General features: G+C 37.9%; 1 protein-coding gene across 3 annotated transcripts in view; it reads right to left on the reverse strand.

The window, feature by feature from the left end:
* Positions 1–7,986: 7,986 nt before the first annotated feature.
* The window catches only part of RNF141 (ring finger protein 141), a 48,289-nt gene continuing 29,452 nt past the window's right edge, over positions 7,987–26,823 (reverse strand). For all 3 annotated transcript variants that reach the window (XM_068556643.1, XM_068556641.1, XM_068556642.1), the window contains exons 4-6: positions 20,808–20,989; positions 15,802–15,909; positions 7,987–11,078 (exon numbers count right to left, since the gene is read on the reverse strand). In XM_068556643.1, the coding sequence (XP_068412744.1) occupies positions 10,928–11,078; positions 15,802–15,909; positions 20,808–20,989 (441 nt within the window). In that variant the 3' untranslated portion in view covers positions 7,987–10,927. The remainder of the gene's footprint in view (positions 11,079–15,801; positions 15,910–20,807; positions 20,990–26,823) is intronic.

Below are 26,823 nucleotides of genomic sequence, written 5' to 3' on the forward strand. Positions count from 1 at the left end.
AGCAAGTATTGTACAGTTTTTCATTGTCATTTTATCTGTATCAAGTATTTGTTTTTATTATTAAATAAAGTCTGTTAGGACTGTGGCTCAATAGTTTTAAACTATTTAAGGCATATCTTTTAAGTTTTTAAGAAAGATGGGCATCATGAAAAGCTATCAATAATAACTACTAATTTATCTTTTTACTAAGGTTCAGATATGGATGACATTCACTAGGAAAACTCAGAAATTTTGAACTGAAGCTTGCAAAGTAAGCTTTACAAAGCAAAACCCAGAAGGTAAAACTTTGCTTTTTTTCTCTAACTTCTGCTGTAACAGTTCATGCCAAAGTCTCACATGGTCATTTCCTTTTCCTTGGATATAACTTCAGTCTGTTCAGCCAACACCTGTTGGATTTTACCTGTCCTGCAAACTTTTCAGATACCTTTTTCTATAGCACTGTGCACTGTTATTACATCATTGTACCTAATTGGCCTTTTTGGGTGGATCTCTACTTTCTTTTGTGATCACAGTTGGACTCAAAACCAATTGTATACTAGCCCACATTTCTAAAAGAATGGTTTTTGAGGCATGTTATCCCTTGCTTACTCTAAAAGGGTCAAGTTCACGTTATATGTTACTTCAAACTGCATTGTTGAAATGATCAATATTATTGTTCTTTGCCTCATAAAAACCAATCAAGCTCCTGGGCTGGTATTTACCAAGGCCTGTCCTGGGCCTTTACTTTCTCTTACCTTGGATAGAGCTGAGTTGAAAGCACATCCCTGTGGCTTTCTCTTTACTTGTTTGGGTGCTGTGTTGGTGAAACAATATTGACCTTTCTCTGGGTTTGCAGATACAACTGAAGGTGATATGTTGGTAATATACCTAGGTATTCTCTACCTGAACTACGACTGTTATAAAGAACAAGTATAGAGGGGGTGGAGTCAAGATGGTGGCAGGGGAGGACGCGGAGCTCATGTCTCCCCACAACTAGGGTGCCCGCCGGACACTGGTAGGGGACCTCGACGCCTAAGGAGACGGGAAGAACCCCCGAGCGACCGGGTAGGACAAGGGGGCAGTGAGGGGGAAGGAGAAGCGGAGGCTGGACAGGACCAATGCACCTGAGGGGTAGTTGGGAGAGGGGAGGGGTTTCCACGCCTGGAGGGACCCTCGGGGCCTGGAGGATCAAGGGGGAGCATGCCTAGTGTCTCCCCTGACCAACTGGGACCCAGGAAGCCTGCTGGGCTCCCAGGCCGGGTCCCCCGCCCTCCAAGGCCTCTTCCGGGCTGCATCGGTCCTAGGGGCATAGGAGGGAGGCGGGGAGATGAGGAGACGCGGGCGGGAGGGGCCCTCTGGGATGGGAGGATCAGGGGAGGCATGGTGGGCATTTCCCCCTGACCCACTTGGGGCCTGAGAAGCCTGCTGGGCTCCCAGGCCTGGTGCTCCATTCACCAGGGCCCCCTCCAGCCTTGTGGGTCCTGGGGCATAGGAGGGAAGGAGGGGGGAGGAGGAGAGAGGCCAATGGGGAGGGGCCCTGTGGGATCGGAGGACTGGGAGGATGTGCCTAGTGTTTCCCCCACCCACTCAGGCCCAGTGAGCCTGCTGGGGTCCTGGACCTGTTCCTCCACCCTCCAGGGCTGGGGCCCCTCCTGCTGCATTGAGCCTAAGCCCCCCTCCATTCCCCCACCCCCAGGGCCTCTTCCTGCCCTGTGGGTCCTAAGCATAGGCCCTGCCTACCACCTAAACACCACCCCTGCCTAAGCCCTGCCCCCCATAGCCAAGGCCTTTTCAAGCTTTTCTTTTTTCTCCTCTTTTTTTTTTTTACTATCGTGGTTTTGTTTTACCATCCGGGTGTTGTTTCATCTATATTTTTATTTTTTATTCTTTCTAACATGTCTGTCAGTTTTCTAATCTAATTTTACTTTTTACACTTTGTTATTGTTCTGCTCCTTCTTTTTTTTGCTGCCCCATGCAGCTAGTGTCTTGGTTCATGAGCCAGGGGCTGGGCCAGAGCTCCTGTGGTGGGAGCTCCGAGTCCAAACCACTGGACTGACAGAATATTCCCAGACCCCAGGGAATATTCATCGGAGTGAGGTCCTCATTTCGGCACCAAGACCCAGCTCTACCCAACAGCCTACAAACTCCAGTGCTGGAAGCCGCAGGCGAAACAACCAGTAAAACAGGAACACAATCCCAGCCATCCAAAAAAAAGAAAAAGAAAGAAAATGAGACAACAAAAAAATATATTACAGATGAAGGAGCAAGGTGAAAACCTACAAGACCAAATAAATGAAGAGGAAATAGGCAATCTACCTGAAAAAGAATTCAGAGATATGATAGTAAAGATGATCCAGAATCTCAGAAACAAACAGAATGGAGGCATGGATTGAGAAAATATAAGAAATGTTTAACAAAGATCTATAAGAACCAAAGAACAAATGAACAGAGATGAACAACAAAATAACTGAAATGAAAAATAGACTAGAAGGAATCAATAACAGAATAACTGAGGGAGAAGAACGAATAAGTGAGCTGGAAGACAGAATGGTGGAAATAACTGCCAAGGAGCAGAATAAAGAAAAAAGAATGAAAAGAATTGAAGGCAATCTCAGAGACCTCTCGGACAACACTAAATGCACAAACATTCGAAGTATAGGGGTCCCAGAAGAAGAGAAAAAGAAGGGTCTGAGAAAATATTTGAAGAGATTATAGTAGAAAACTTCCCTAACATGGGAAAGGAAATAGTCATCCAAGTCCAGGAAGTGCAGAGAGTCCCATACAGGATAAACCCTAGGAGAAACACACCAAGACACATATTAATCAAACTTTCAAAAATTAAATTCATGAAATAAAAAATTTGAAAAAAAATTAAATTCATGAAAAAATATTAAGAGCAGCAAGGGAAAAACAAAAAATAACATACAAAGGAATCCCCATAAGGTTATCAGCTGTTTTTTCAGCAGAAACACTGCAGCCCAAAAGGGAGTGGAAGGATATACTTAAAGTGATGAAAGAGAAACACCTACAACCAAGATTAATCTACCCAGCAAGGATCTCATTCAGATTCGATGGAGAAATCAAAAGCTTTTTCAGACAAGCAAAAGCTAAAGAGAATTCAGCACCACCAAACCAGCTTTACAACAAATGCTAAAGGAACTTCTCCTGGCGGGAAACACAAGAGAAGAAAAAAACCCACAAAAACAAACCCAAAACAATTAAAATGGTAATAGGAATATACATCTCGATAATAACCTTGAATGCAAATGGATTAAATGCCCCAACCAAAAGACAGACTGGCTGAATGGATACAAAAACAAGACCCATATATATGCTGTCTACAAGAGACCCACTTCAGACCTAGGGATACATACAGACTGAAAGTGAAGGGATGGAAAAAGATATTCCATGCAAGTGGAAATCAAAAGAAAGCTGGAGTAGCAATACTTGTATCAGGTAAAATAGACTTTAAAATAAAGACTGTTACAAGAGATAAGGACACTACATAATGATCAAGGGATCAATCCAAGAAAAAAATATAACAATTATAAATATTTATGCACCCAACACAGGAGTACCTCAATACATAAGGCAAATGCTAAAACAACCATAAAAGGGGAAATGGACAGTAACACAATAACAGTAGGGGACTTTAACACCCCACTTATACCAATGGACAGATTGTCCAAACAGAAAATAAATAAGGAAACACAAGCTTTAAATGACACAATAGACCAGATAGATTTAATTGATATTCATAGGATATTCCACCTGCAAGTGGCAGAATACACTTTCTACTCAAGTGCACATGGAACATTCTCCAGGGTAGACCACATCTTGGGCCACAAATCAAGCCTCAGAAAATTTAAGAAAATTGAAATCGTATCCAGCATCTTTTCTGACCACAGTGCAATGAGACTGGAAATCAATTACAGGAAAAAAACTGTAAAAACCACAAATACATGGATGCTAAACAGCGCACTACTAAATAACGAAGAGATCACTGAAGAAATCAAAGAAGAAATTAAAAACTACATAGAAACAGATGACAATGAAAACACTAGGACCCAAAACCTATGGGATGCAGCAAAAGCAGTTCTAAGAGGGAAGTTTATAGCAATTCAATCTCACCTCAAGAAATAAGAAAAATCTCAAACAATCTAACCCTACACTTAAAACAACTAGAGAAAGAAGAACAAAGAAAACCCAAAGTCAGTAGAAGGAAAGAAATCATAAAGATCAGAGCAGAAATAAATGAAATAGAAATAAAACAATAGCAAAGACCAATAAAACTAAAAGTTGTTTCTTTGAGAAGATAAACAAAACTGATAAACCTTTAGCCAGACTCATCAAGAAAAAGAGAGGATGCAAATCAGTAAAATCAGAAATGAAAAAGGAGAAACCACAACTGACACCACAGAAATAGAAAGGATTATAAGAGACTACTACAAACAACTATGTGCCAATACAATGGACAACCTCAAAGAAATGGACAAATTCTTGGAAAGGTACAATTTTCCAAGACTGAACCAGGAAGAATTAGAAAATATAAACAGACCTATCACAAGTAATGAAATTGAAACTGTAATTAAAAATCTTCCAACAAACAAAAGTCTAGGATCAGATGGCTTCGCAGGCGAATTCTACCAAACATTTAGAGAAGAGCTAACACCAACCCTTCTCAAACTCTTCCAAAAAATTGCAGAGGGAGGAACATTCCCAAATTCGTTCTATGAAGCCACCATCACCCTGATACCAAAACCAGACAAAGATACAACAAAAAAAAATTACAGACCAATATCACTGATGAACATAGGTGCAAAAATCTTCAACAAAATACTAGGAAACAGAATCCAACAACACATTAAAAGGATCATACACCCTGATCAACTGGGATTCATTCCAGGGATGCAAGGATTCTTCAATATACGCAAATCAATCAATGTGATACACCACATTAACAAATTAAGTAATAAAAACCATATGATCATCTCAATAGGTGCAGAAAAAGCTTTTGACAAAATTCAACACACATTTATGATAAAAACTCTCCAGAAAATGGGCATAGAGGGAACCTACCTCAACATAATAAAGGCCATGTATGACAAACCCACAGCAAGCATCATACTCAATGGTGAAAAACAAAGCATTTCCACTAAGATCAGGAATAGGACAAGGATGTCCACTCTTGCCACTCTTATTCAACATAGTTTTGGAAGTCCTAGCCATGGCAATCAGAGAAGAAAAGGAAATAAAAGGAATACAAATTGGAAAAGAAGAAGTAAAACTGTCACTGTTTGCAGATGACATGATACTATACATAGAAAATGCTAAAGATGCCACCAGAAAACTACTTGAACTAATCACTGAATTTGGTAAGGTTGCAGGATACAAAATTAATGCACAGAAATCTCTGGCATTCCTATACAGTAACAACGAAAAATCAGAAAGAGAAATCAAGGAAACAATCCCGTTTACCATTGCAACAAAAAGAATAAAATACCTAGGAATAAAGCTGCCTAAGGAGGCGAAAGACTTGTACTCAGAAAACTATAAAACACTGATGAAAGAAATCAAAGATGACATAAATAGATGGAGAAATATACCATGTTCTTGGATTGGAAGAACCAATATTGTGAAAATGACTATACTACCAAAGCAATCTACAGATTTGATGCAATTCCTATCAAACTACCAATGGCATTCTTCACAGAATTAGAACAAAAAATTTTACAATTTGTGTGGAAACACAAAAGACCCCGAATAGCCAAAGCACCCTTCCGAAAGAAAAACAGAGCTGGATGAATCAGGTACCTGACTTCAAACTATACTACAAAGCTACAGTAATGAAGGCAGTGTGGTACTGGCACAAAAACAGAAATATAGATCAATGGTTCAGGATAGAAAGCCCAGAGATAAACCCATGCACATAATGGTCACCTAATCTATGACAAAGGAGGCAAGAACATACAATGGAGAAAAGACAGCCTCTTCAATAAGTGGTGCTGGGAAAACTGGACAGCTAGCTACATGTAAAAGAATGAAATTAGAACACTCCCTAACACCATAGCCAAAAATAAACTCAAAATGGATTAAAGACCTAAATGTAAGACTGGACACTATAAAACTCTTAGAGGAAAACAGGAAAATCACTCTTTGACATAAACCACAGCAAGATCTTTTTTGACCCACCTCCTAGAGTAGTAATGAAAATAAAAACAAAAATAAACAAATGGGACCTAGTGAAACTTAAAAGCTTTTGCACAGCAAAGGAAACCATAAACAAGACAAAAAGACAACCCTCAGAATGGGAGAAAATATTTGCCAATGAAGCAATGGACAAAGGATTAATCTCCAAAATATACAAACAGCTCATGGAGCTCAATATCAAAAAACAAACAACCCAATTAAAAAATGGGCAGAAGACCTAAATAGACATTTCACCAAAGAAGACATACAGATGGCCAAGAGGCACATGAAAAGATGCTCAACGTCACTAATTACTGGAGAAATGCAAATCAAAACTACAAGGAGGTATCACCTCACACCAGTCAGAATGGCCATCATCAAAAAATCTACAAACAATAAATGCTGGAGAGGGTGTAGAGAAAAGGGAACCCATTTGCACTGTTGGTGGGAATGTAAATTGATACAGCCACTATGGAGAACAGTATGGAGGTTCCTTAAAAAACTAAAAATAGAACTACCATATGACCCAGCAATCCCACTCCTGGGCATATACCCTGAGAAAACCATAATTCAAAAGGACACATGTATCCCAATGTTCATTGCAGCACTCTTTACAATAGCCAGGACATGGAAACAACCTAAATGTCCAACGATAGATGAATGGATAAAGAAGATGTGGTACATATATACAATGGAATATTAGTCATAAAAAGAAATGAAACTGGGTCATTTGTAGAGATGTGGATGGACCTAGAGTCTGTCATACAGAGTGAAGTAAGCTAAAAAGAGAAAAATATCATATATTAACGCATATATGTGGAATCTAGAAAAATGGTACAGATGAACTTATTTGTAGGACAGGAATAGAGATATAGATGTAGAGAACAGACCTGTGGACACAGTGGGGACAGGGAGGGTGGGACGAATAGGGAGATTAGGTTTGATATAAGTACACCACTGTGTGTAAAATAGATAGTGGGAACCTGCTGTATAGCACAGGGAGCTCAGCTTGGTGCTCTGTGATGACCTAGACCCAGGGGAGGGAGCGGTGGGGGGGGGAACACGGGGGGGGGTGGGGGGAGGGCAAAGTGGGGAGGGAGGTCCAAGAGGGAGAGGATATAGGTTTAAATACTGCTGATTCACTTCACTGTAGAGCAGAAACTAACACAACATTGTAAAGCAATTTTGCTCCAATAAAAAAAATTGAAAAGAATTAAAAAAAAAATCTCAAAAAAAAAGTATCACCGCAATAAAAGGAACACATAGTTCCTTGAAAATTTTTATACCTTCAACCTCTAAAGGAATATCTTATTAGAAAGATAGAGGATGCCAGAGTTAGTTAGACTATAAACAGCTGCAAGATTATCAAAATATATCTCTGAGGGGGCTTTTATGTCCTTGATACCAAAATGTGTACTTCTCCATGACAATATACATTAATTATTAACTGCTACTCCTTCTTATAAATGGCTTTCCACTTCTCAGCACTAAGATTCTAGCCTGCTTCTCTAATTACATTCTCTTATCTTAGAAATGATCTTATAAGGTAAACATCAAAACCACCATAGGGTATTTTATCAATTATTTTTACTATTCAGTAGGGTAACAAAAGACCATGAAAACAAATGAAAGTCTGTTGCTAACTGTTTATATTATATTTTCATTGTGTTGCCCATTTTAAATGTGGGTGAATAGCTGATTTCCCTAATCTCCAAGTAGTTTTCTTATTCCTAGACAGACAAAGCAAGCTGGACTTAATGAAGAAAAAAAACCAGTGAAAAGTGCAAAAATTCTTTGGACTACCTTTTAATGAATCCAACTTTCCAGTGATAAAAATCACTGAACCAAAATATATTTTCAAGCAGCCTTATTACCCATACATATATTAGGTATAAGGAAATTGAGTCTAATTTGAAATGAGTTTTAAAACAGCACAAAAACATTACAATCCCCCAGAGCACAATACAAAATAGTCCTCTAAGGAATATAAACACAGTATATAAGAATGTGAAACTACATGATAAGAAAAAAAAAAATCTCTTCAATTAGCTAAAATTTACTTGCTAAAGATTATTTATTGCACAATATGTCAGTTTGCCCTAAGAATAAAACAGATACTATTATTTTCAACTTCTAAATTCAGTACATAGTCAAATCCACTTTCTCAAACTAAAGTTCTACAGTATTATGAGTAAACCCTTTGTTATTGGGTTAAGATAAGGAAACTTTATAACTTATAAAACAAATTTCTTAAGAGTTCATGAAACCACTTCATAAATCCTAGAAGGCACACATATTTCCTATCATAGTAAGTGCATTTAAGTACTTCATATTTAAAAAAGACAAGCTGTACAGAATACAAAAAGTATACATTTCATCCATTAAACAAATTTATAACTTCTACGATTAGCTATTACAGTAGAACCTACCTAACATTCACATCTAAAGAATTATCACCCAGTTTAATGGAGTGAGCAAAAAACTGTGCTCATTTATTTGATAAGGCTAGTAAAAACATTTAATTTCACAGTAGATCAGTTAGTATCTTGGAGCTCATATTGGAAAATAAAAGGTTTGGGCAATATCAAGTCACTGGGCTCACTGTTAAATAATTCCTTGAAAGGTGAAGGATTCTGGGGGATAAAAACATTGGCTATACCTGGACAGATCCAAAAATCAGTAAAGCCACTTTGTTCATTTTCAGAAACATTCTTAAATTGGGCAATCTGAATGAGACTCAGAAGATCTAATCCATAAAGACAATTTAAAATCTTAGAGCTGGAAAACACCTCAGAGGATTCTCTGTCTCGAGGTTTTCAAAATAGGTTCCATGGAGTACTAAGAATCCATGGAGGGGATTCAGAGTTCTGGAATTTGACTTGAATTTAATTCTTTTGAAAAAAAATTTTAAAAACAAGTCCCATCATACAACTGTATTACTCATCAAATTCCAATATACTGGTAATCACCAGTGCATTAATACATGTTTTCATTGGTTGACTTCATAAATATTTAGTTATTATGGTATATAAAGTTTATATAAGGAAATTTATAATGATAAAATGACATTTAGTGGGGTAGGGCGTGTGTGTGCATGCATGTGTAGCACGTGTGTGTAAGGGTTCTGAGTAAGATTTTTACTTGAAAAAAAAAGTTCTATTGCTGAAATAAAGTGTGAAAACCACAGATAAAGTCTGTTTCTAAAGTAAGAACCTACAAACCAGAGGAAGGGGCTTTCTCTAGGTCACACAGCCATCAGGTGCACTGCCAGGTTGATAGGCTACAGCCCCCAGTACTCTACTTGCATAAGCATCCATAGCAAGTGTTTAGCTATTTGGTACTGAGCTGCCCCCATCATGAATGTCAACCAATTAGTTATCAGTATTTTTGGGGTAAAATCAAGCTACCTTTTGTCAGACATTTTTCCTAAAAATGAATTACTTAATTTGCATGCCTATTAAAGTCCCTAGTATCCAAAAACTCTGCTGTCAATAAGCAGCAACTTAAATTGTATACTTTGGTACTTCAGAAAATAGTAACATTTGCAATTTACCAATAATAAATCAGAAAAGTTACATGGAATGTTAAAATACTTTTTAAAGACATCAGGCCCTAGTTTATTATATGCTGAAATGTTAGTGTTTGCATAAAATAAAAAATTTTACTTTATAAGCAAAATTTTTTAAAAATGGTTCAAATGCCACTGAACATTATACTCTTTCAGGGTATTTCAAATAAAATGCAGTGAAACAGTAAGAAAGTCAAATTAATCTCCTAACTTTCAGAGGTGTTTTAGGTACATTTGGTTAAAAGGCTACGCCCTATTTTCTTCTCTCTTAATCTAAGAAATTTGAAGACTTTGGGACCTCAGAAAGATGCCTTCAAATTAAGAAAATAAAAGCACCATAAACCAATATTGAATGATTTATCATAATTTGAACATAAAATTTAGGGTCTGTGATGAAGAAATATTTCCATCTGAAACGGCAAGATGCATACGTATTATCAAAAGCTATTTAGAACAGTTTCCCAGCTGTGGGAAAGCATTTCCAGAATAGCCAAGAAGATTCTCCAGCAGAAATCCATTACAAGGCAAAGTCCTGCCCAAATTTATAGTCCTCATCTAAATTATACAGCATGCGGGGGTGGGGGGGGGGGAGAAGACTTTTAAGTGAAAAACATGTAGTTCCAAAACACTTAAAGTTACGAAATAATTGTGGATTATTTCAAGTAAAAACTATAAAAGGAGCAATAGTTAACCACAAGGGGGCATACATACTCCTTAGATTCCAGCAGTAAGACTAATTTAAGTAGTAACATGCACTTTGATGTATTCTACATTTTCAGTCATTTAAGATTTTCTCTCAGATGGCTACAGCTTTTTAACATTCAAGGTTTATTTTAAACCTAACTAAATAGATTCCAGAATACTCTTGCCCTGAAAAATAATAGTATTTCAGAAGCCCCTGGAAATGTTGCTGTTACCTCAGCAAAGGATTCAAGAGCAATTAGTCCTAATATATATTAGAACAGATAAACAATAGGAAAATATGGTCTAAAACAGTAGCAAATTTTAGTTTACCATAAATGGAAGACATGGAAAGTTTATCAAAAGAAATGGACAAATTGTCAGAATAGCGAAAATAAGAGGGTGGGGAAAATTGATTTCTCTGTGTCTGTCCTACAACATCCCCACATTCTTCCGCCATGACCAAAGTGTTTGTAAGCCACATTAGCAACAGAACACTTCACCCCAAGGTCATGGCCTATGGGGCTGGCCTGCCTCATCAGCCATGTTAAGAATATAGTTAGCCATATCATCTTCAGTGGGTGCATCTGACACCACCCAAGATTCATTTGCTCCAGTCATCTGTAGGCGGCAAATTGGGCAATTCCTGTGTCGATCACTCCTATTAGAGAAGTCAAATAAAGAACAGTTTTTCTTTTTCTGTTTAAAAAATGGATCTGAAACAATACATGTACATGTTGTTTTTTTAAAAAGTAAACAGCATAAAAGTATATAGTGAAAAATACATCTCTTCCTCCTCTCCCAGTCTTTAATTATTATCCCCAGAGGCAACCACTGTTACCAGTTTCTTATACATTCTTCTAGAGATAGACCAGGCATGACCAAGCTTGTGTGTATCTATACATCACTGCTCTTTTTACAAGTATCAGCACATGTTAGAGCTGTCTATTCAAAATAAACATACACTGTTTGGATAGGCCATACTTCATTTAACTTATCTCCCATAGAAGGACATTTAGGTTTTTTTCCTATCTTTTGCTGCTATAAACAATGGAATGGAAGCATTCAAGGTTTAAAATAATAAATGAACTTTACATGCAGAATAATTTTGGGGGGAGGAAAGAGTTTATATATAATCACTTAAATAAGATTATGTTTTCCAAAGGGATTTTTTTGTCTTGTCAAACATTATTTTGGAAATTTCAAAAATAACATATTTGAGCCAGAAACATGTCATAGAGGGAAAATATTTTTCACTTCATCTCTAAGTGAAGTCTGAGACCAAAGTAATTAAATTATATCAATTGCTCCTTGGCTTTTGTGCAAAAATTTAGAAATCTGCTCCAAAAACTCAATGTGAAAGTAGAGCTGGCATATATAATTCAGATTCATTTCTGGTTCCTCAGAGGTATTTTTCAAGATAATTGTGTGCTTTTCTGTGCACAAAAGTCACAATTTTAAAACAGTCAATTTCTGTTTCTGGCCAATAGGGAGCAGATTTATCTTCCCACTTGAAACAACTAAAACACTGGACAAAATACATGAAATAATGGTTTTCAACACTAAGCATAAGATGACAAAAGATTATAACCCTGGAGAGATAGGAAGCAACAGAAGGTGAGCCCTATAATTGCCCAGCTTACTGCCCTTGAGAGTTTCCAGGCTACAGAGCAAGCAGGGGAGACTGAGATGGAGCCCGGTAGACTCCCTGAGTTGACAAGTCAGAGCTGAGGAGCTCGGGAAGCCAAGGCAGCTAGAGTTCATAGGGTGGAGTACTGCAAAGGAGAAAACTACACAAAGGGAGAATCCCAGTGTCTACTGAAGGTCCCTGTAGATATATTCAGTAGAGTAATGATCAGTGTGTGCATGTGAGGAAACTACTCGAGGCTGAGGAATCACCCAAAAGGATTTGAAGGAACAGTAACCAAAGCTCACACAGGGCCTGGGACATTGCCTGTTCCCACCAGCCAGAGTGGAAAACCTCATAATTCATGGAGCATTGGGTAGAGTACTCTGAAGTCTTGCCTCATTAGTGGGGCATAATTAGCTTCTAAACTAAACATCGTTCTGGTCCTGCCTAACAAACCATAAAAGCAAGACTCAAAAGGATCAAACTGTTTCCAAGTAACTATATTCCAGAACAAAGCTCAAGAATATTTATACGTATACAAAAATATCCAGTACCCCAAAAGGTAAAAAAATCACAATGTCTGGCACCCAGTTAAGAACTACCAGTCATACAAAGAAGTATAAAAATACAACCGAAAATGAAGAGGAAAAATCCATCAAAAGTAATCCAGAACTCACAACAGATATTAGAATTAGCAGCAAGAAAATGAAAGGTTATGATAACTATATTCCATATATTAAAAAAGTAGAGGAAAGACAAACATATTAAGCAGAGATTGGAAGATATTAAAAATTTAAACTTCTGGATGAAAACTAAGATATCTGAAGAAAAAAATACACTGGGTGGGATTAATGGCAAGTTAGACATTGCAGGAAAAAAAGATTAGTGAATTTGAAAAGATATAGCAATATTAACTATCCAAAATGAAATACAGAGAAAATGACTCAAAAAAGAAAGAAAATAGCATCAGTGAACTGTGGGACAACCTAAAGTGGTCTAGTACATGAGTAACTGGGGTCTCAAAAGGAGAGGGGACAAAAGAAAACAGAAAAAAATATTTGAGAAAATACTGGCTGAAAAATTTCCAAAACTGATGATACTATAAACCTACAAATCCAAGGAGCTCAATGAACCCTAAGTGCAAGGAACATGAGGAAAACTAACACACATCAATCAAATTGCTCAAAATCACTGATAAAGGGAAAAAACCTTAAAAGCAGCCAGAGAAAAAAAGGCACATTACCTACAGAGGAAAAAAGATGAGGATGAGAGCAGATTTCTCATAGGAAATGATGTAAGCAAGAAAGGGGGAAGCAACGTCATTAAAGTACTGAGAGAAAAAATATTATCAGTCTAGAATTCTATATCCAGAAAAAATATCTTTCAAAAGTGTTTTTCAGACACTTGATAAAATCCTATGGAACCTACAAAAAAGCTATCAGAGCTAATAAATAAATCAGTGAGGTTGCAGGATAGATTGATACACAAAATCTGTTTATTGCTAGTACACAGAAATACAATAATCAGAAACTGAAATTTAAAAATACCATTTAAAGTAGCATAAAAATTATAAAATACTTAGGGATCAATCTGTCAAGGATATGCAACACTGGAAACTACAAATATTGATGACAGAAATTAAAGAAGACCTAAATAAATGGAGAAATATACTGTGATGTGGGTTGGAAGACAATATTGTTTAGAAGTTAACACTCTCAAAATTATTTAATGCAATCCCAATCAAAATTCTTACAGCGTTTTTGTAGAAATTGACAAGTTGATTATAAAATTCACACTGAAATGCAAAAGATCTAGAAAAGCCAAAACAACTTTGAAAAAGAACAAAGTTGGAGGATTAACACTCCCTGATTTTAAGACTTACAAAGCTACACTAACCTATGTAGTGTGGTATTGGTGTGAAATAGACAATAGGTCAATGGAACAGAATAGAGTCCAGAAATAGACTCACCTGTGCTTTAACAACTGATTTTTAACAAAGGTGAAGAGGCAACTTAGTGAAGAAAAGGCAGTCTTTTCAACAAATTGTGCTGGAGCAACTGGAAAGCCATGTAAGCATAAAATAAAATTTTTTTGATCCACACGTCACAGCGTATACAAAAATTAACTCAAAATAGATCATAGACCAAAATGTAAAACCTAAAAACTATAAATCTTTTGGAAGAAAAAATGGAAGAAAACCTTTGTGACCTTGGGTTACACAAAGATTTCTTAGATATGACAGTAAAAAATCATTATCCATTAATCACAAACTGAGAAATTGGACTTCAACAAAATTAAAAACATCTACTCTTTGAAAGACATTCTTAAGAGAATGAAAAGATAAATCACAGAGTGGGAGAAAATATTTGAAAATCATATATCTGATAAAGGACATGTATCCATAATACATAAAGAACACTCAAAACTTAATACAAAACAACCCAATAAAGAAATGGGCAAAAGATCTGAATGAATACTTCACCAAAGATGAAATACATACGATGGAAAATTAGCACAAGAAAAGATGCACAGCATCATCAGTCAGGAGGGAAAGGCAAACTAAAACCACAGTGAGATACCACTACACATCTATTAGAATGGCTACAATTAAAAGGACTGACAAATACCAAGTACTGGCAAGGTTGTGTGGCAAGTGGAGCTCTCAGACACTGCTGGTGGGAGTGTAAAATGGCACAGCCACTTCTGAAAACAGTGGGCAGTTTCTTAAAAAGTTAAACATATACCTACCGTATGATCTAGCCATTCCACTTCTAGTTATTTATCCAAGAAAAAACCAAAATGTATGTCCATAAAAGCAGTTGTCCACAAATGTATATTTAAAGTATATAGAAAGGCAGCTTTATTTGTAATAGCCAAAAATTGAAAACAACCTAATGTCCATCAACGGGTGAATGGATAATAAATAAGCTGTGGTATATCCATACAATGAATACTACTCAGTAATAAAAAGGAAGGAGCTACTGATACATAATACAACATAAGTAAATCTTGAAATAATTATAATGAATGAAAAAAGCCAGACAAAAAAAGAGTACATACTGTATGACTCCATTTATAAAAATTATAGAAAACCCAAATGATTTTATAGTGATTGAAAGCATATTAGTGGTTGTCTGGGGACTAGGAGAAGGGGTGGGGGGAAGGAGACCTTACAGTGGGCCTGAGGTAACTTCTGGGAGTGACAGATTTGTTCATTACCTAGATTGTGATGATGATTTTTATGGGTATATACATATATCAAAATATATCAAATTGTACTTTAAATATATGTAGTTATAATTGACATATTGTATGTCAATTATAAATTCTCCTAAACGCTTGATTCTTATTTTGTAAAATAATGAGCTTGACTAGCTGTTCTCTAAAGTTCTCTCCAGGTCCAATATTCAATATTCAAGGATTCATATTATTCTTTCTAATCATATATGGAGGAAAAAAGTAGAAATGAGGAGGAAAATAGAAGAAAAGGGGGAATGTTTGATTCTAGACTCCAGTCAGGCACAAATCTCCTTACAGCAAAAGTAAATTGTCAAAACTAAGATACATCCCCACATTTTATAAACTTTAGGTATAAAAATATTTTAACCAGTAGGAAGCATGTCATAAAATCCAAAGTACTAAAGAACAAAATCTCTTATACTTAACTATAATATTTTTGCATTTTTTGAAGTTTATTCATATACACTCTCCCTCGTGATCTTGGCCTAACCCATGAAGGCAGCAGATTACTTACCACTTGTCAATGCACTTCTGACAAAAGCTGTGAGCACAAGGCAGGATGAGGTCAGCTCGACCATCCATACAGATACAGCACTCCTCCTCGTCAGTCAGCTGCTTTACCCTGCAATGTGAAAACTGAGCTGGAGCAATGATATTCTCTATTGTCACTGTGCAGTAAACTTTGTTTCCATTGCCTTAAAAAGCAGTATCAAGCATCTATGTGCCCTCAACATAAAGCACAATATGACTCATGCAGTATCAGAGTAAATTAACTTATCTTTTAGGGATAGCAAATGTATTAGGGAAGAAGTACTAGAGGGGCAAATTCCATAGAGAAACGACTGGATAAAAGATAAATCCTGAGATGGTTAAAAGGAAAATATGGACCAAAACTGGAAAATAACTTAGCCCATTTTAATCATATTGAAATTTTATAAATGAATTCAACCAATATATGATTTATTCACCATGCAGGATACAAAGCTTTCTAAAATAGGGACCCTGCCATCAGGGTCTTGTTATGCTACTGCTGATAATGGGCATGTAAGTGAAAGAATAGCTTAGTCTTAAGGATCAGGTGCTTGCTATATGAAATACAAAAGAGTTAGAAAGCAAAGTTATTTGTCCTCAAAGAGCTCTTTCATCTTGGGAAGAAAAGAGATGTTGAACCTTCTACTCCAGCCACAATTTAGAATGCCCCTGAATGAGCCAAGGACCTTTGTATGTGGTGTTTTCCTTTCCTGGCATACCCTTGTGAGTTTGGTAAACTCTAACCTCAGTTACTCAGCTCAAGATATCATCTTCTCTATGCTCTCAAAACCAACATTTTCCTCAATTAAAGGACTTAAATACTGTATTTTAATTGGTTATTTATTGGTTGGTCTATCCATAAACTGTAAGCTCTTTGAATACAAGGAGTTTGTCTTAGGTTCTCAATACATGTTTCTTGAAATGATTTTAATTTGCTTTTAATCTTTGTGCTATTCTGTAATTTTTAGGTTTACTTCATCAAGCATGTACTACTTTTATAATTATACAAAAATTAAATGTTTCAAAGTATAGCCACTAGACTATAAGCTTCTTGAGGGCAGGAACTATCTCTAACATGTTTTTATTCCCTTCTGTGCTTATACCACTGTATATAAGACATTATATAGTACTTTAAAATCTGTCAATTTGTATACAGAAGATAAGCAAATGTCAAATGTGCATTACATGTAGTAAGTGCTAAGTAAAGAATGAAGAAATGAGTACATTTCAAACTTGTTGGAAAGATGAGGTAGAAAAAATGATAGGATTTCGACAGACAGAGGACATTCTATGTGAATAAACAAAGCTATAGAGGTAGGAAAAAAAACCCTCAAAACTCTGTATATGTGTGTAACAAGGAGGCTAGCATCATGCTCCGGGGAGAAAAATAAGAGAAAAGATTGCTTAAGTATAGCAGAGATAATCTGATCCTCGTATGTCAAAATAATAAGTTTAAACTTGTTCTGACAGAGTTTAATCAAGGGGAAAGTGAACCCCCATTGGAAATAATGCTGTAGGAGATTAATTGGGAGAGCAGTATGAAGGACAGTCTAGAGGGAGGAACACCAATCAGATCCTTATTTCAGCAATTCACCTGGGAGATAATTAGGGTCTAAGTGGCATTAAAAAAGACAAATCATCAGGATGTGGTAATAGATTAAATGCTATGCTTTAGTAATGCATAAAAGAGGGCAGCCCCTGAATTGAAATGGGGAAACTGAATGAAACCCTAGATGGATGTGGATCTAATGTATTTGAATTTTTCTGTATCTATTCATTTAAATGTTTAAGTGCCTTTTAGGTGCCACGTATTGTGCCAGACCCAGAAGAACTAGGGTCTCTGCTCTTGAGGAGTTTACAATTTATGCCTAAGGATATGGACTTGGGTGTCAGTAACAGAGAATGTAATTGACTCCATAAAGAGTGACAGAGTCCTGAAGGTTAGAGTTTAAAACTGAGGAGTAGAGGGTTACAAAGAACAGCATTCTGGATGTAGGTAAAAGAAAGAACAGGAGACACAGAAGCAGCCAGTGGAAGCTGTACTATGTTCACTTGATTTTCTTGCTACCTTCCTAGCAATACAGTGACCAGAAGAAGGAAGGAGGAAGAGTCTTGCTCTGTTTGTCCTTATTAGACCACTTGTAAAGTGGAGAATTCAGTTCCCTGCCCCCTACCCTGAAAGACAAATTGACAAATAAAAGATCATCCAGGAAAGCCTCTGGGATATAGAAGAGGCCTATACAAACAAAGGCCGAAGGAACTGGGGAGGCTTATCCTGGAGAACAGAGGCTCAGTGAGAATTTGATTACTGTTTTCAAGTATTTGAAGGGCTGAAAGAGAGAACAGACTTGTTTGGTGGATTTCCAGAGGGCACTGCCACTGAAATAAGTAGAATACAGTAATAATTTAAGAATAATGATAGTTAACTTTTACAGACTTTTTTTTTTTATGGGCCAGGCACTGTTCCAAGCATTTTATTTATTTTACTTATTTATTTTTGGCTGCGTTGGGTCTTCATTGCTGTGCGCGGGCTTTCTCTAGTTGAGGCGAGCGGGGGCTACTCTTAGTTGTGGTGCGCGGGCTTCTCATTGCAGTGGCTTCCCTTGTTGTGGAGCACGGGCTCAAGGCGCGCGGGCTTCAGTTGTGGCTCATGGGCTCTAGAGCGCAGGCTCAGTAGTTGTGGCACATGGGCTTAGTTGCTCCGTGGCATGTGGGATCTTCCTGGACCAGGGCTCCAACCGTGTCCCCTGCATTGGCAGGTGGAATCTTAACCACCGTGCCACCAGGGAAGCCCCCAAGCATTTTACATATATTAACTCACTTAACTCTCCCAAGAGTCCTATGAAGTAGATCTTATCATTGTCATCCTCTTTTAAAAGATGAGGAAACTGAGGAAAGAGAGTTTAATAACTTGTCCAGAGTGACATAGTAAGGAGTAGAGCCAGGATTTGAACACAGGCAATTTGGTTCTAGAATCTGTGCTGTGCTGCCTCAGGAGAGCCAGATTTTGGCTCTGAGGAAAATAATGCAAAAGGGAAAATTATATTGTGATTAAAGCTATTTGTGAATCAAAAGGCTTGCCTTTCTGAGGCAGTGAGTCCCTTACAGCTGCAGGTGTTCATGTACAAGCTGGACCACCACTTGGCTAAATGTGGTAAGTCTCACTATGCAAAGTGCTATCCATGGATGAGCAGTAGTGACAACACCTGGGAACCTGATAGAATCTCAAGCTCCTTCTCAAAACCAGTGAATATTAAAGTTTAAGAAGCACTCTAGTACAGGATCTTCCTGCACCAGAGAGTACTAATGCAGAGGTTGCAAGCATGGCTGTATTGCCAGACAGGTCAGAATGTGAATCTCAGCTAGGCCAATTTCTAGCCGTGTCATTTATTTGTGTAAACCTCAGTTTCTGCATCTGTAATGAACCAATAATTGTATTCCTATGGGGTTGTTGTGATTTAATGAGTTTATACATGTAAAGCACTCATCACGATGCCTAATAGCCTAATACCCTACAAGTATTTAATAAATATAAACCACTAATAGAAATAGGCACCAGATGTAAGCCTGACCAAATAAATACCTCTTAAGATCCCTCTCAACTTGAAAAGTCTGTTTTTCTATGAACTAAGTATATCAAGGTGTAACAAAAAAACCCCCAAAACATACAAAGGCAAGAAGCAGCCCTAACCTACCAATCAGGCATTGAGTTTCCCAGTCTCAAGGGCACATGAAAAGGAATAACACTCTTACCTCCTTCATTACAATGACGGCAATAAGAAAAAAGTATTACTTTCAATTAATTTGCTACCATCGAGCTTAGTAAATACCATTTACTAGTAAATACTATTCTCAACTTTCAAAATACTCAAAAAAAAAAAAAATCACCATTCTGAAGAGGGAGAGGGAAAAAAGCAGAAAATCAGATGCCTGTCTTTGAAAGATTAACTTTACAAAATACAGGAAAGATAAGCCAGAATCCTGCCTATAATACTCTAAAACTCATTTGGCATTTCATCAGCATCACCTGTATAGCCCAAACGTAGAAAACCAAGCAATCCTATTAAAGATAAAAACGAAATGATAAGTTAAAATACAATCTTACTACAACATAGTATTTGGAAACCAGTTGGTTAAGAATGGATCGGAAAATGCAACTGTAAATGGAGCAATAAAAAAGAAGTTCCTGTTAACCATATTCTTAACTTCAAGTTAAAAGACACTGTCAATTCAGATTTGTGCTGTCTGCCCTGTATGACAATAAGACAGGATGTCAACATGTCTGGACCCACATAAACCTTTTTCCAATGAGGGATTTATAAAGTTAAATTATGGTCATGGTTGTCAAATGGCAACAGGTGGGAGCTTTCACATGCCAAAAGCATTATAGAGAAGGAAAAGAAAGTTTAGATAGAACAATAATATATTAGGCCTGAGTAAACAAGCACCATTACAGAAAACGCTGTCTGACTTCATTTCCTTCTGGTAACTCAGTACATGCAATATGTGCACCAACTACTTGTTCATTCCTGAATGGACTGCCAAGTCCTGGAGACAGTATTTACAATGTTAATGCTCCAATTAGTCAGATACCTTTAAGAAAAACTGGAATGGTTTTGCCAGATTCTTGGACCTAATTCCCTGAAGAGCTTTGATTGTCTAAGAACCTAAATGCCTATTATAAGAGGGGTATTAACTATATCCTTTGTCACTAAATGCAAGCAGGTAGAGCAGAGAGTGGATTCATGGAAACTAGATTGACAGAAACATTACCTCGTGTGAGCCACTTTAGTTTTCCTTTAATTTGGCACTCTAACAATGTCCTGAAACACAGAATAATCCAAAAGCAGATCTGGGATATAATATCAACTGAGACAAAAAGTAATGTGATTTAAGATGTCACGGAGAACACCGGCAAAAACATTAATGCGATTTCAGTAGTTTGCATGTTGGAAAATAAGAGAAACATGGTATTTATGCACTGTATACCTTCCCATCCAAAGACTAGCCTGACAAGATGTTACAGATGATGAGTTTTCATCAGGGTCTTCAGAGGTGGAGCTCTGTGCCAATACTCCTGCTGCTTGACTTGTAATGTCTTTATAAAGCTGAATAAACTGGTACAAATTCATGATCCGTGATGCTTCCACAATGCCACTGCTTTTGTTAATCTAAAAATACAAAGAAAATGAAAAACAAAGTTGATAATTTTTCTGATCGATTTTTCCCAAAAAAGGGGAACAAATATTTAGTCAAACATCCTAGGAAACAGAAGTTTTCAAAGTTTGCAAATTACCTAACAAGAGAGCAAGAGTCTGAGCAAATGAATAATATCATGTCCCCTACATCTGTGGGGTTCAAAATACACAATATTATCTCATGTGATACTCAAAATAACCTGTAGGGTTGATTAGCCATCATCCTGTTTAGTTGTTGAGGTCAGGCAACTTTCCCAGAATTAAGAAATTAATTTTAGAGATCAGTATTGACAATCCTTTTCATTTTAATTTATTTAAAGAATTTCTTTTCTTTTAAATTAAGGTTCAGTTTTAAAAAATATTTATTTATTTATTCATTTATCATTTATTTTGGCTGTGCCGGGTCTTAGTTGCGGTATGCAGGATCTTCGTTGTGGCACATGGGATCTTTAGTTGCAGCATGCATGTGGGATATAGTTCCCCGACCAGGGATCGAACCCAGGCCCCCTGCATTGGGAGTGCGGAGTCTTACCCACTGGACCACCAGGGAAGCCCCTCAAGAATTTTTTATTTAAAGGTTTATTTGAATCCAACAACCACATGCCATTCTACTATAACTGAAACAACAGATTTCCTTGAATATCTTAAGTTGTATTATATACCAAAACTTACAATCTGGAGACATGAGAAAGTGAAGTACAATAGTTAGGTTATATTAAAAAAACATGATTATAGCAACATTTCAATATTTTGAATAAAATAATAATATTTGTAACTAGCATTTATTTTTTTAAATTTTTTAATTTTTTAAAATGCAACAATGAAGCTTTCTTTTTTTTTTTTTTTAAATGAGATTCTTGTCTGCTTACATTCTTTTTATTTTATGTATGTATGTATGTATGTATGGCTGTGTTGGGTCTTCATTTCTGTGCGAGGGCTTTCTCTAGTTGCGGCAAGCGGGGGCCACTCTTCATCGCGGTGGTGCACGGGCCTCTCACTATCGCGGCCTCTCGTTGCGGAGCACAGGCTCCAGACGCGCAGGCTCAGCAATTGTGGCTCACGGGCTGAGTTGCCCTGCGGCATGTGGGATCCTCCCAGACCAGGGCTCGAACCCACGTCCCCTGCATTGGCAGGCAGATTCTCAACCACTGTGCCACCAGGGAAGCCCTAGCATTTATTATTACTTGAGAAGGCAGTAAGAGAAAAAACAGAATCAAGTATGAATCAGATTCCATACTGTGAAAATGGTAGAACCATCTCTAATAATCAGAAAATTGATTAAATTTGGGGAAGGTAAGGTCTCTATGGAGACGCAAATATGTAAGATTCTTTGTAATAAAAGACTATACATGGGGTAGAGAACAAATAAATAGAATTAAAGGTGACAGGAATTTATACAGGCTTACAAAATAAGACTTTCAGGGCTGAGGAAACTGGGCCAGTCTTCCTTTGGAACTGCACAGTTCAGAAGAAATTAGGGAATAATTCATATAAACTTAGTATTTAATAGCAAAGCTTATCAAACTGCAATTTTTAAAATTGAAGTATAGTTGAAGTACAATATAAGTTACAGGTATACAATATAGTGATTCACAATTTTTAAAGGTTATACTCCATTTATAGTTATTATATTAGCTATATTCCCTGTGTTGTACAATATATTCTTGTAGCTTATTTTATACCTCATAGTTTGTACCTCTTAATCCCCTCCCCTTATATTGCCCCTACCCACCCACCTCTGCCACTGGTAACCACTAGTTTGTTCTCTATATCCGTTGAGTCTTCTTTTTTGTTATATTCGCTACAAACTGTAATTATTATAATCATACGATTCACACAACAAATATTTATCGAGTACCCATTATGTGGGTGTTACAGGTACTATGTGCATTGCTCTAGGCACTGGTGACATAGTGTGTAAAAACCAGACAAAAATCCCTGTCTTCATGGAGGTTACACTATAGGTAGGAGAGACAGACAAATAAAATACAGATTAATAAGATGGAAGTAAGTGCTATGGAGAATATTAAACAGAGGAGAGAAAATGCTGAAAGGCTACAGGGAAGGCCTCACAGAGTAGGTGACATTTAGGAACTAAAGAGGTGCACGAATCAGTCTTATGGATATCTGGGGGAAAGAGCATTCCAGGATGACAGTCAAGTGCAAAGGCAGAAGTGAACCTGAAGGAGCCAAGGGTGGCTGGAACAGAATGAGAGAGAGAGGAGTGGTTGAAGATAGGGTTAGGGAGTGAGGTGGGGACAGAATGTATAGAACTTTGCTGTTCATAGTAATGACTTTGGTTTTTACTCCAAGGGCATGGCAAGTCACTGGAGGGTTTTGAGCCAAGGAGTAATAAGATCTAACTTCATTTCAGATTATGAGTGGAATAGACTGGTTATTGTGCTGAGACTAGACAGAATGGGGACAAGGGCAGAAGCAGGGAGACAAGTTAGAAGGCTATTGGAATAATCCCAGTGAGAGATGACGGTTGCTAGGAATAAAGTGATAGTAGTGACAATGGTAAGAGCTGGTCACATTCTGAATATATTTTGAAGAGAAACCTGACAGGATTCACTCATATACTGACTGTGGGGTGGGTATAAGAGAAAAAGAGAAGTCAATGATGACTCCAAGGTGTTGGTCTAAGTAAAAAGATGGATGAAAATAATATAATTCATGAAGCTTCTTAACAGCCACCTTAGTCCATAATTTTAATTAACCCATTAATTTTTCTAATATTATTCTCACAAAATATTCCATTTAAACATTATTTAGGGGCTTCCCTGGTGGCACAGTGGTTGAGAATCTGCCTGCTAATGCAGGGGACACGGGTTCAAGCCCTGGTCTGGGAAGATCCCGCATGCCGCGGAGCAACTAGGCCCGTGAGCCACAACTACTGAGCCTGCGCATCTGGAGCCTGTGCTCTGCAACAAGAGAGGCCACGATACTGAGAGGCCCGCGCATCGCGATGAAGAGTGGCCCCCGCTTGCCACAACTAGAGAAAGCCCTCGCACAGAAACGAAGACCCAACACAGCCAAATAAATAAATAAATAAATAAATAAAAATGCTATTTAAAAAAAAAAAGAGCAAAGCTCATGATTTAAACATTATTTAGATTATTTTTTATAATGTTTGAGTATAACCGCCACAGCAGATAGCAGATACTCAAGATAAGGTCTTACTGTAAATTGGCTTTTAGTTGCTTAAGATTAAGAAATATAAAATTTCAGTCTACTATCAGCTTTTTTTTTTTTTAAAGAAATTCACGTTATTTATTTATTTATTTATGACTGTGTTGGGTCTTCGTTTCTGTGCGAGGACTTTCTCTAGTTGTGGCAAGTGGGGACCACTCTTCATCGCGGTGCGCGGGCCTCTCACCATTGTGGCCTCTCTTGCTGCGGAGCACAGGCTCCAGACGCGCAGGCTCAGTAATTGTGGCTCACGGGCCCAGCCGCTCCGCGGCATGTGGGATCCTCCCAGACCAGGGCCCGAACCCGTGTCCCCTGCATTGGCAGGCAGATTCTCAACCACTGCGCCACCAGGGAAGCCCTACTATCAGCTTTTTATACTGGACTTTAATTCTTTTTTGCTAATGTTAACACTAACTTCTCATAGAGCCTTTCAAAAAGAAACTAAGAAATGCAAATAAAACAATTCTTTAGATCTAAAATCAAGAAAAATTATACAAATGAAAGGTCTGATTGCCTATGTTTTTAATACTTTTGTTTTTCTAACTTAGAATCTTATTTTAAGGATGATGTTTAATCACCATAAAGATATAATGGTTAGAGATACTGAGGCAAAAAAAAATTTTTTGACTAATAGTAAAATCAAACATTAATTCTGTGTTTGCCAAAGAAGAGCAACAGAAAACTAAGGGATCAGAAATCTGCTACATTCATATTCCTACAGTTTTCTACAATTTCTGCTGGCCCCTTCGACGTGAGCTGAGTAATTTATAAAACAAAGATGGAGAATGTAATTTAGGTACTATACTATATCAATACACAAGGAAAGCTTCAACCTATCCCAGTCATTTAAAATGAGAATATTTCTTCAACAGATTTTTGTTCACTCAACATATATTGAGTTCTTACCAGGTACTAAGCATTACAGGCTATAAGAGATACAAGGATGAATCTAGACAGAGTTCCTGCTCTCAGGAGCTTACTATCTACTAGGGAAACTGAGAACCTAAATAAATAATTTTATTCATAATGTAAAACTTAATCATGAAGTATAAATAAAGTGCTTTTGGAGTTTAGAAGAGCCAAAAGAATTTCTTTAGGTTAACTTTATGGATGAGATGGTATTGGAGGTGGACATTTAAGGAGACCTCAAATTTAGACATGCAGAAATAAAAGATGTGGCAGAAACTACTGGCTGATTATCCAAATGCTATTCCTACTTTTTACTATGCCAGTAGTGCCCTAATTTTGTTTTGGTGGCTACCACTCCCTGAAATGACTCAGGAGTCAATCCTGGTTAGTCTCATCTAAACCAATCACAGTAATCACATCCCCTCTGCCAGTGTAGGTGTAAGAAGGGGAATGTGAGCTAATATTGACCCAATGAGTTTGAAAGAGGGATCTGCTAGGTCTTTGAATTAACCAATCCAGGAGCTACTTTATATTAGGGTTTCTTGATAAGTGAGAAAATAAATACTGTTTTTGTTTAAACTGGTGGAATAGGGTTTTTTTGTGACTTGTATCTGATGGCAATTTAAATGACAGAGGAATGGACATTCTAGATGAGGGAACTCAATGAGCAGAGGCATCAAGATGGGAAAGTAACAGCTATACAGCCTTAAATTAGTTAAGCCTGGTGAGACTGTAGATTGCAAAAGGGGATAGTGGTAAAACAGAAAAGATAGCTTGGAGCCATATTGTAGAGAGCCTCAAATGCCAGGTTAAAGAGTTGGGACTATTTTGAAGCCAAGGAAGAACTGTTGAGGAATTTTGAACAGAAAAGTGATCTGATGAGAGCTGTGCTTTAGAAAAGTTATTCTCACAGCATCATAAATTAGAACTGAGGTGGAGTCAAGATGCCAGTGTGGGAAGACGTGGGGTTAGCATCTCCCCACAACTAGGGTGACTGCCGGCCACTGGTGGGAGACTCTGACACCCAAGGAGATGGGAGGAACCCCAGAGTGAATTGGTAGGATGTAGTGGGGACTGAGGCGGGAGGAGAAGTGGAGGCCAGACAGGATCGGTGCCCCTGAGGCCAGGGAGATCAGGAGAGGCAGGCGGGAGGGACTCTCTGGGAAGAGTGGGAGAGGAGTGGAGGGCAATTGCCCTGCCCATTCGGACCTGGGGAGCCTGATGGGCTCCCAGGCCAATGCCCTGCCCTCAAAATCCCCTCCAGGCCACGTGGGTCCTTGGAGGTATAGGAGGGAGGCCGAGGAGATCAGGAGAGGCAGGTGGGAGGGGCCCTCCCAGACCGGAGGAGAGGAGAGGAGGGCGTTTGCCCCACCCATTTGAGCCCAGGAAGCCTGCTGGGCTCCCAGGTGAGGTCTGCTGCCCTCTGAGACCAGGGGTGGGGGGCACGCCTGGGCCCCTTCTGTTCCTTGAGCCTAAGCTCCACCCCCCCAAAGCCCACAGGGCCTTTTCCAGCCCTGTGGGTCCGGAGCATTGTCCCTGCCCACCAACCAAACCTCACCAATGCTTAGGCCCCACCCTCCACAGCCAAGGCCTTCCCCCCACCCTTTTTTTTTCTTTTCCTTCCTCCTCTTTTTTACTATTGTGGTACTGATGTACCTTCTGGTTGCTGATTCATCTATATTTTCATTTTTATATTCTTCCTAACA

The sequence above is a fragment of the Eschrichtius robustus genome, chromosome 11, assembly GCF_028021215.1.
Source record: "Eschrichtius robustus isolate mEscRob2 chromosome 11, mEscRob2.pri, whole genome shotgun sequence".
Taxonomy (NCBI): Eukaryota; Metazoa; Chordata; class Mammalia; order Artiodactyla; family Eschrichtiidae; genus Eschrichtius; species Eschrichtius robustus.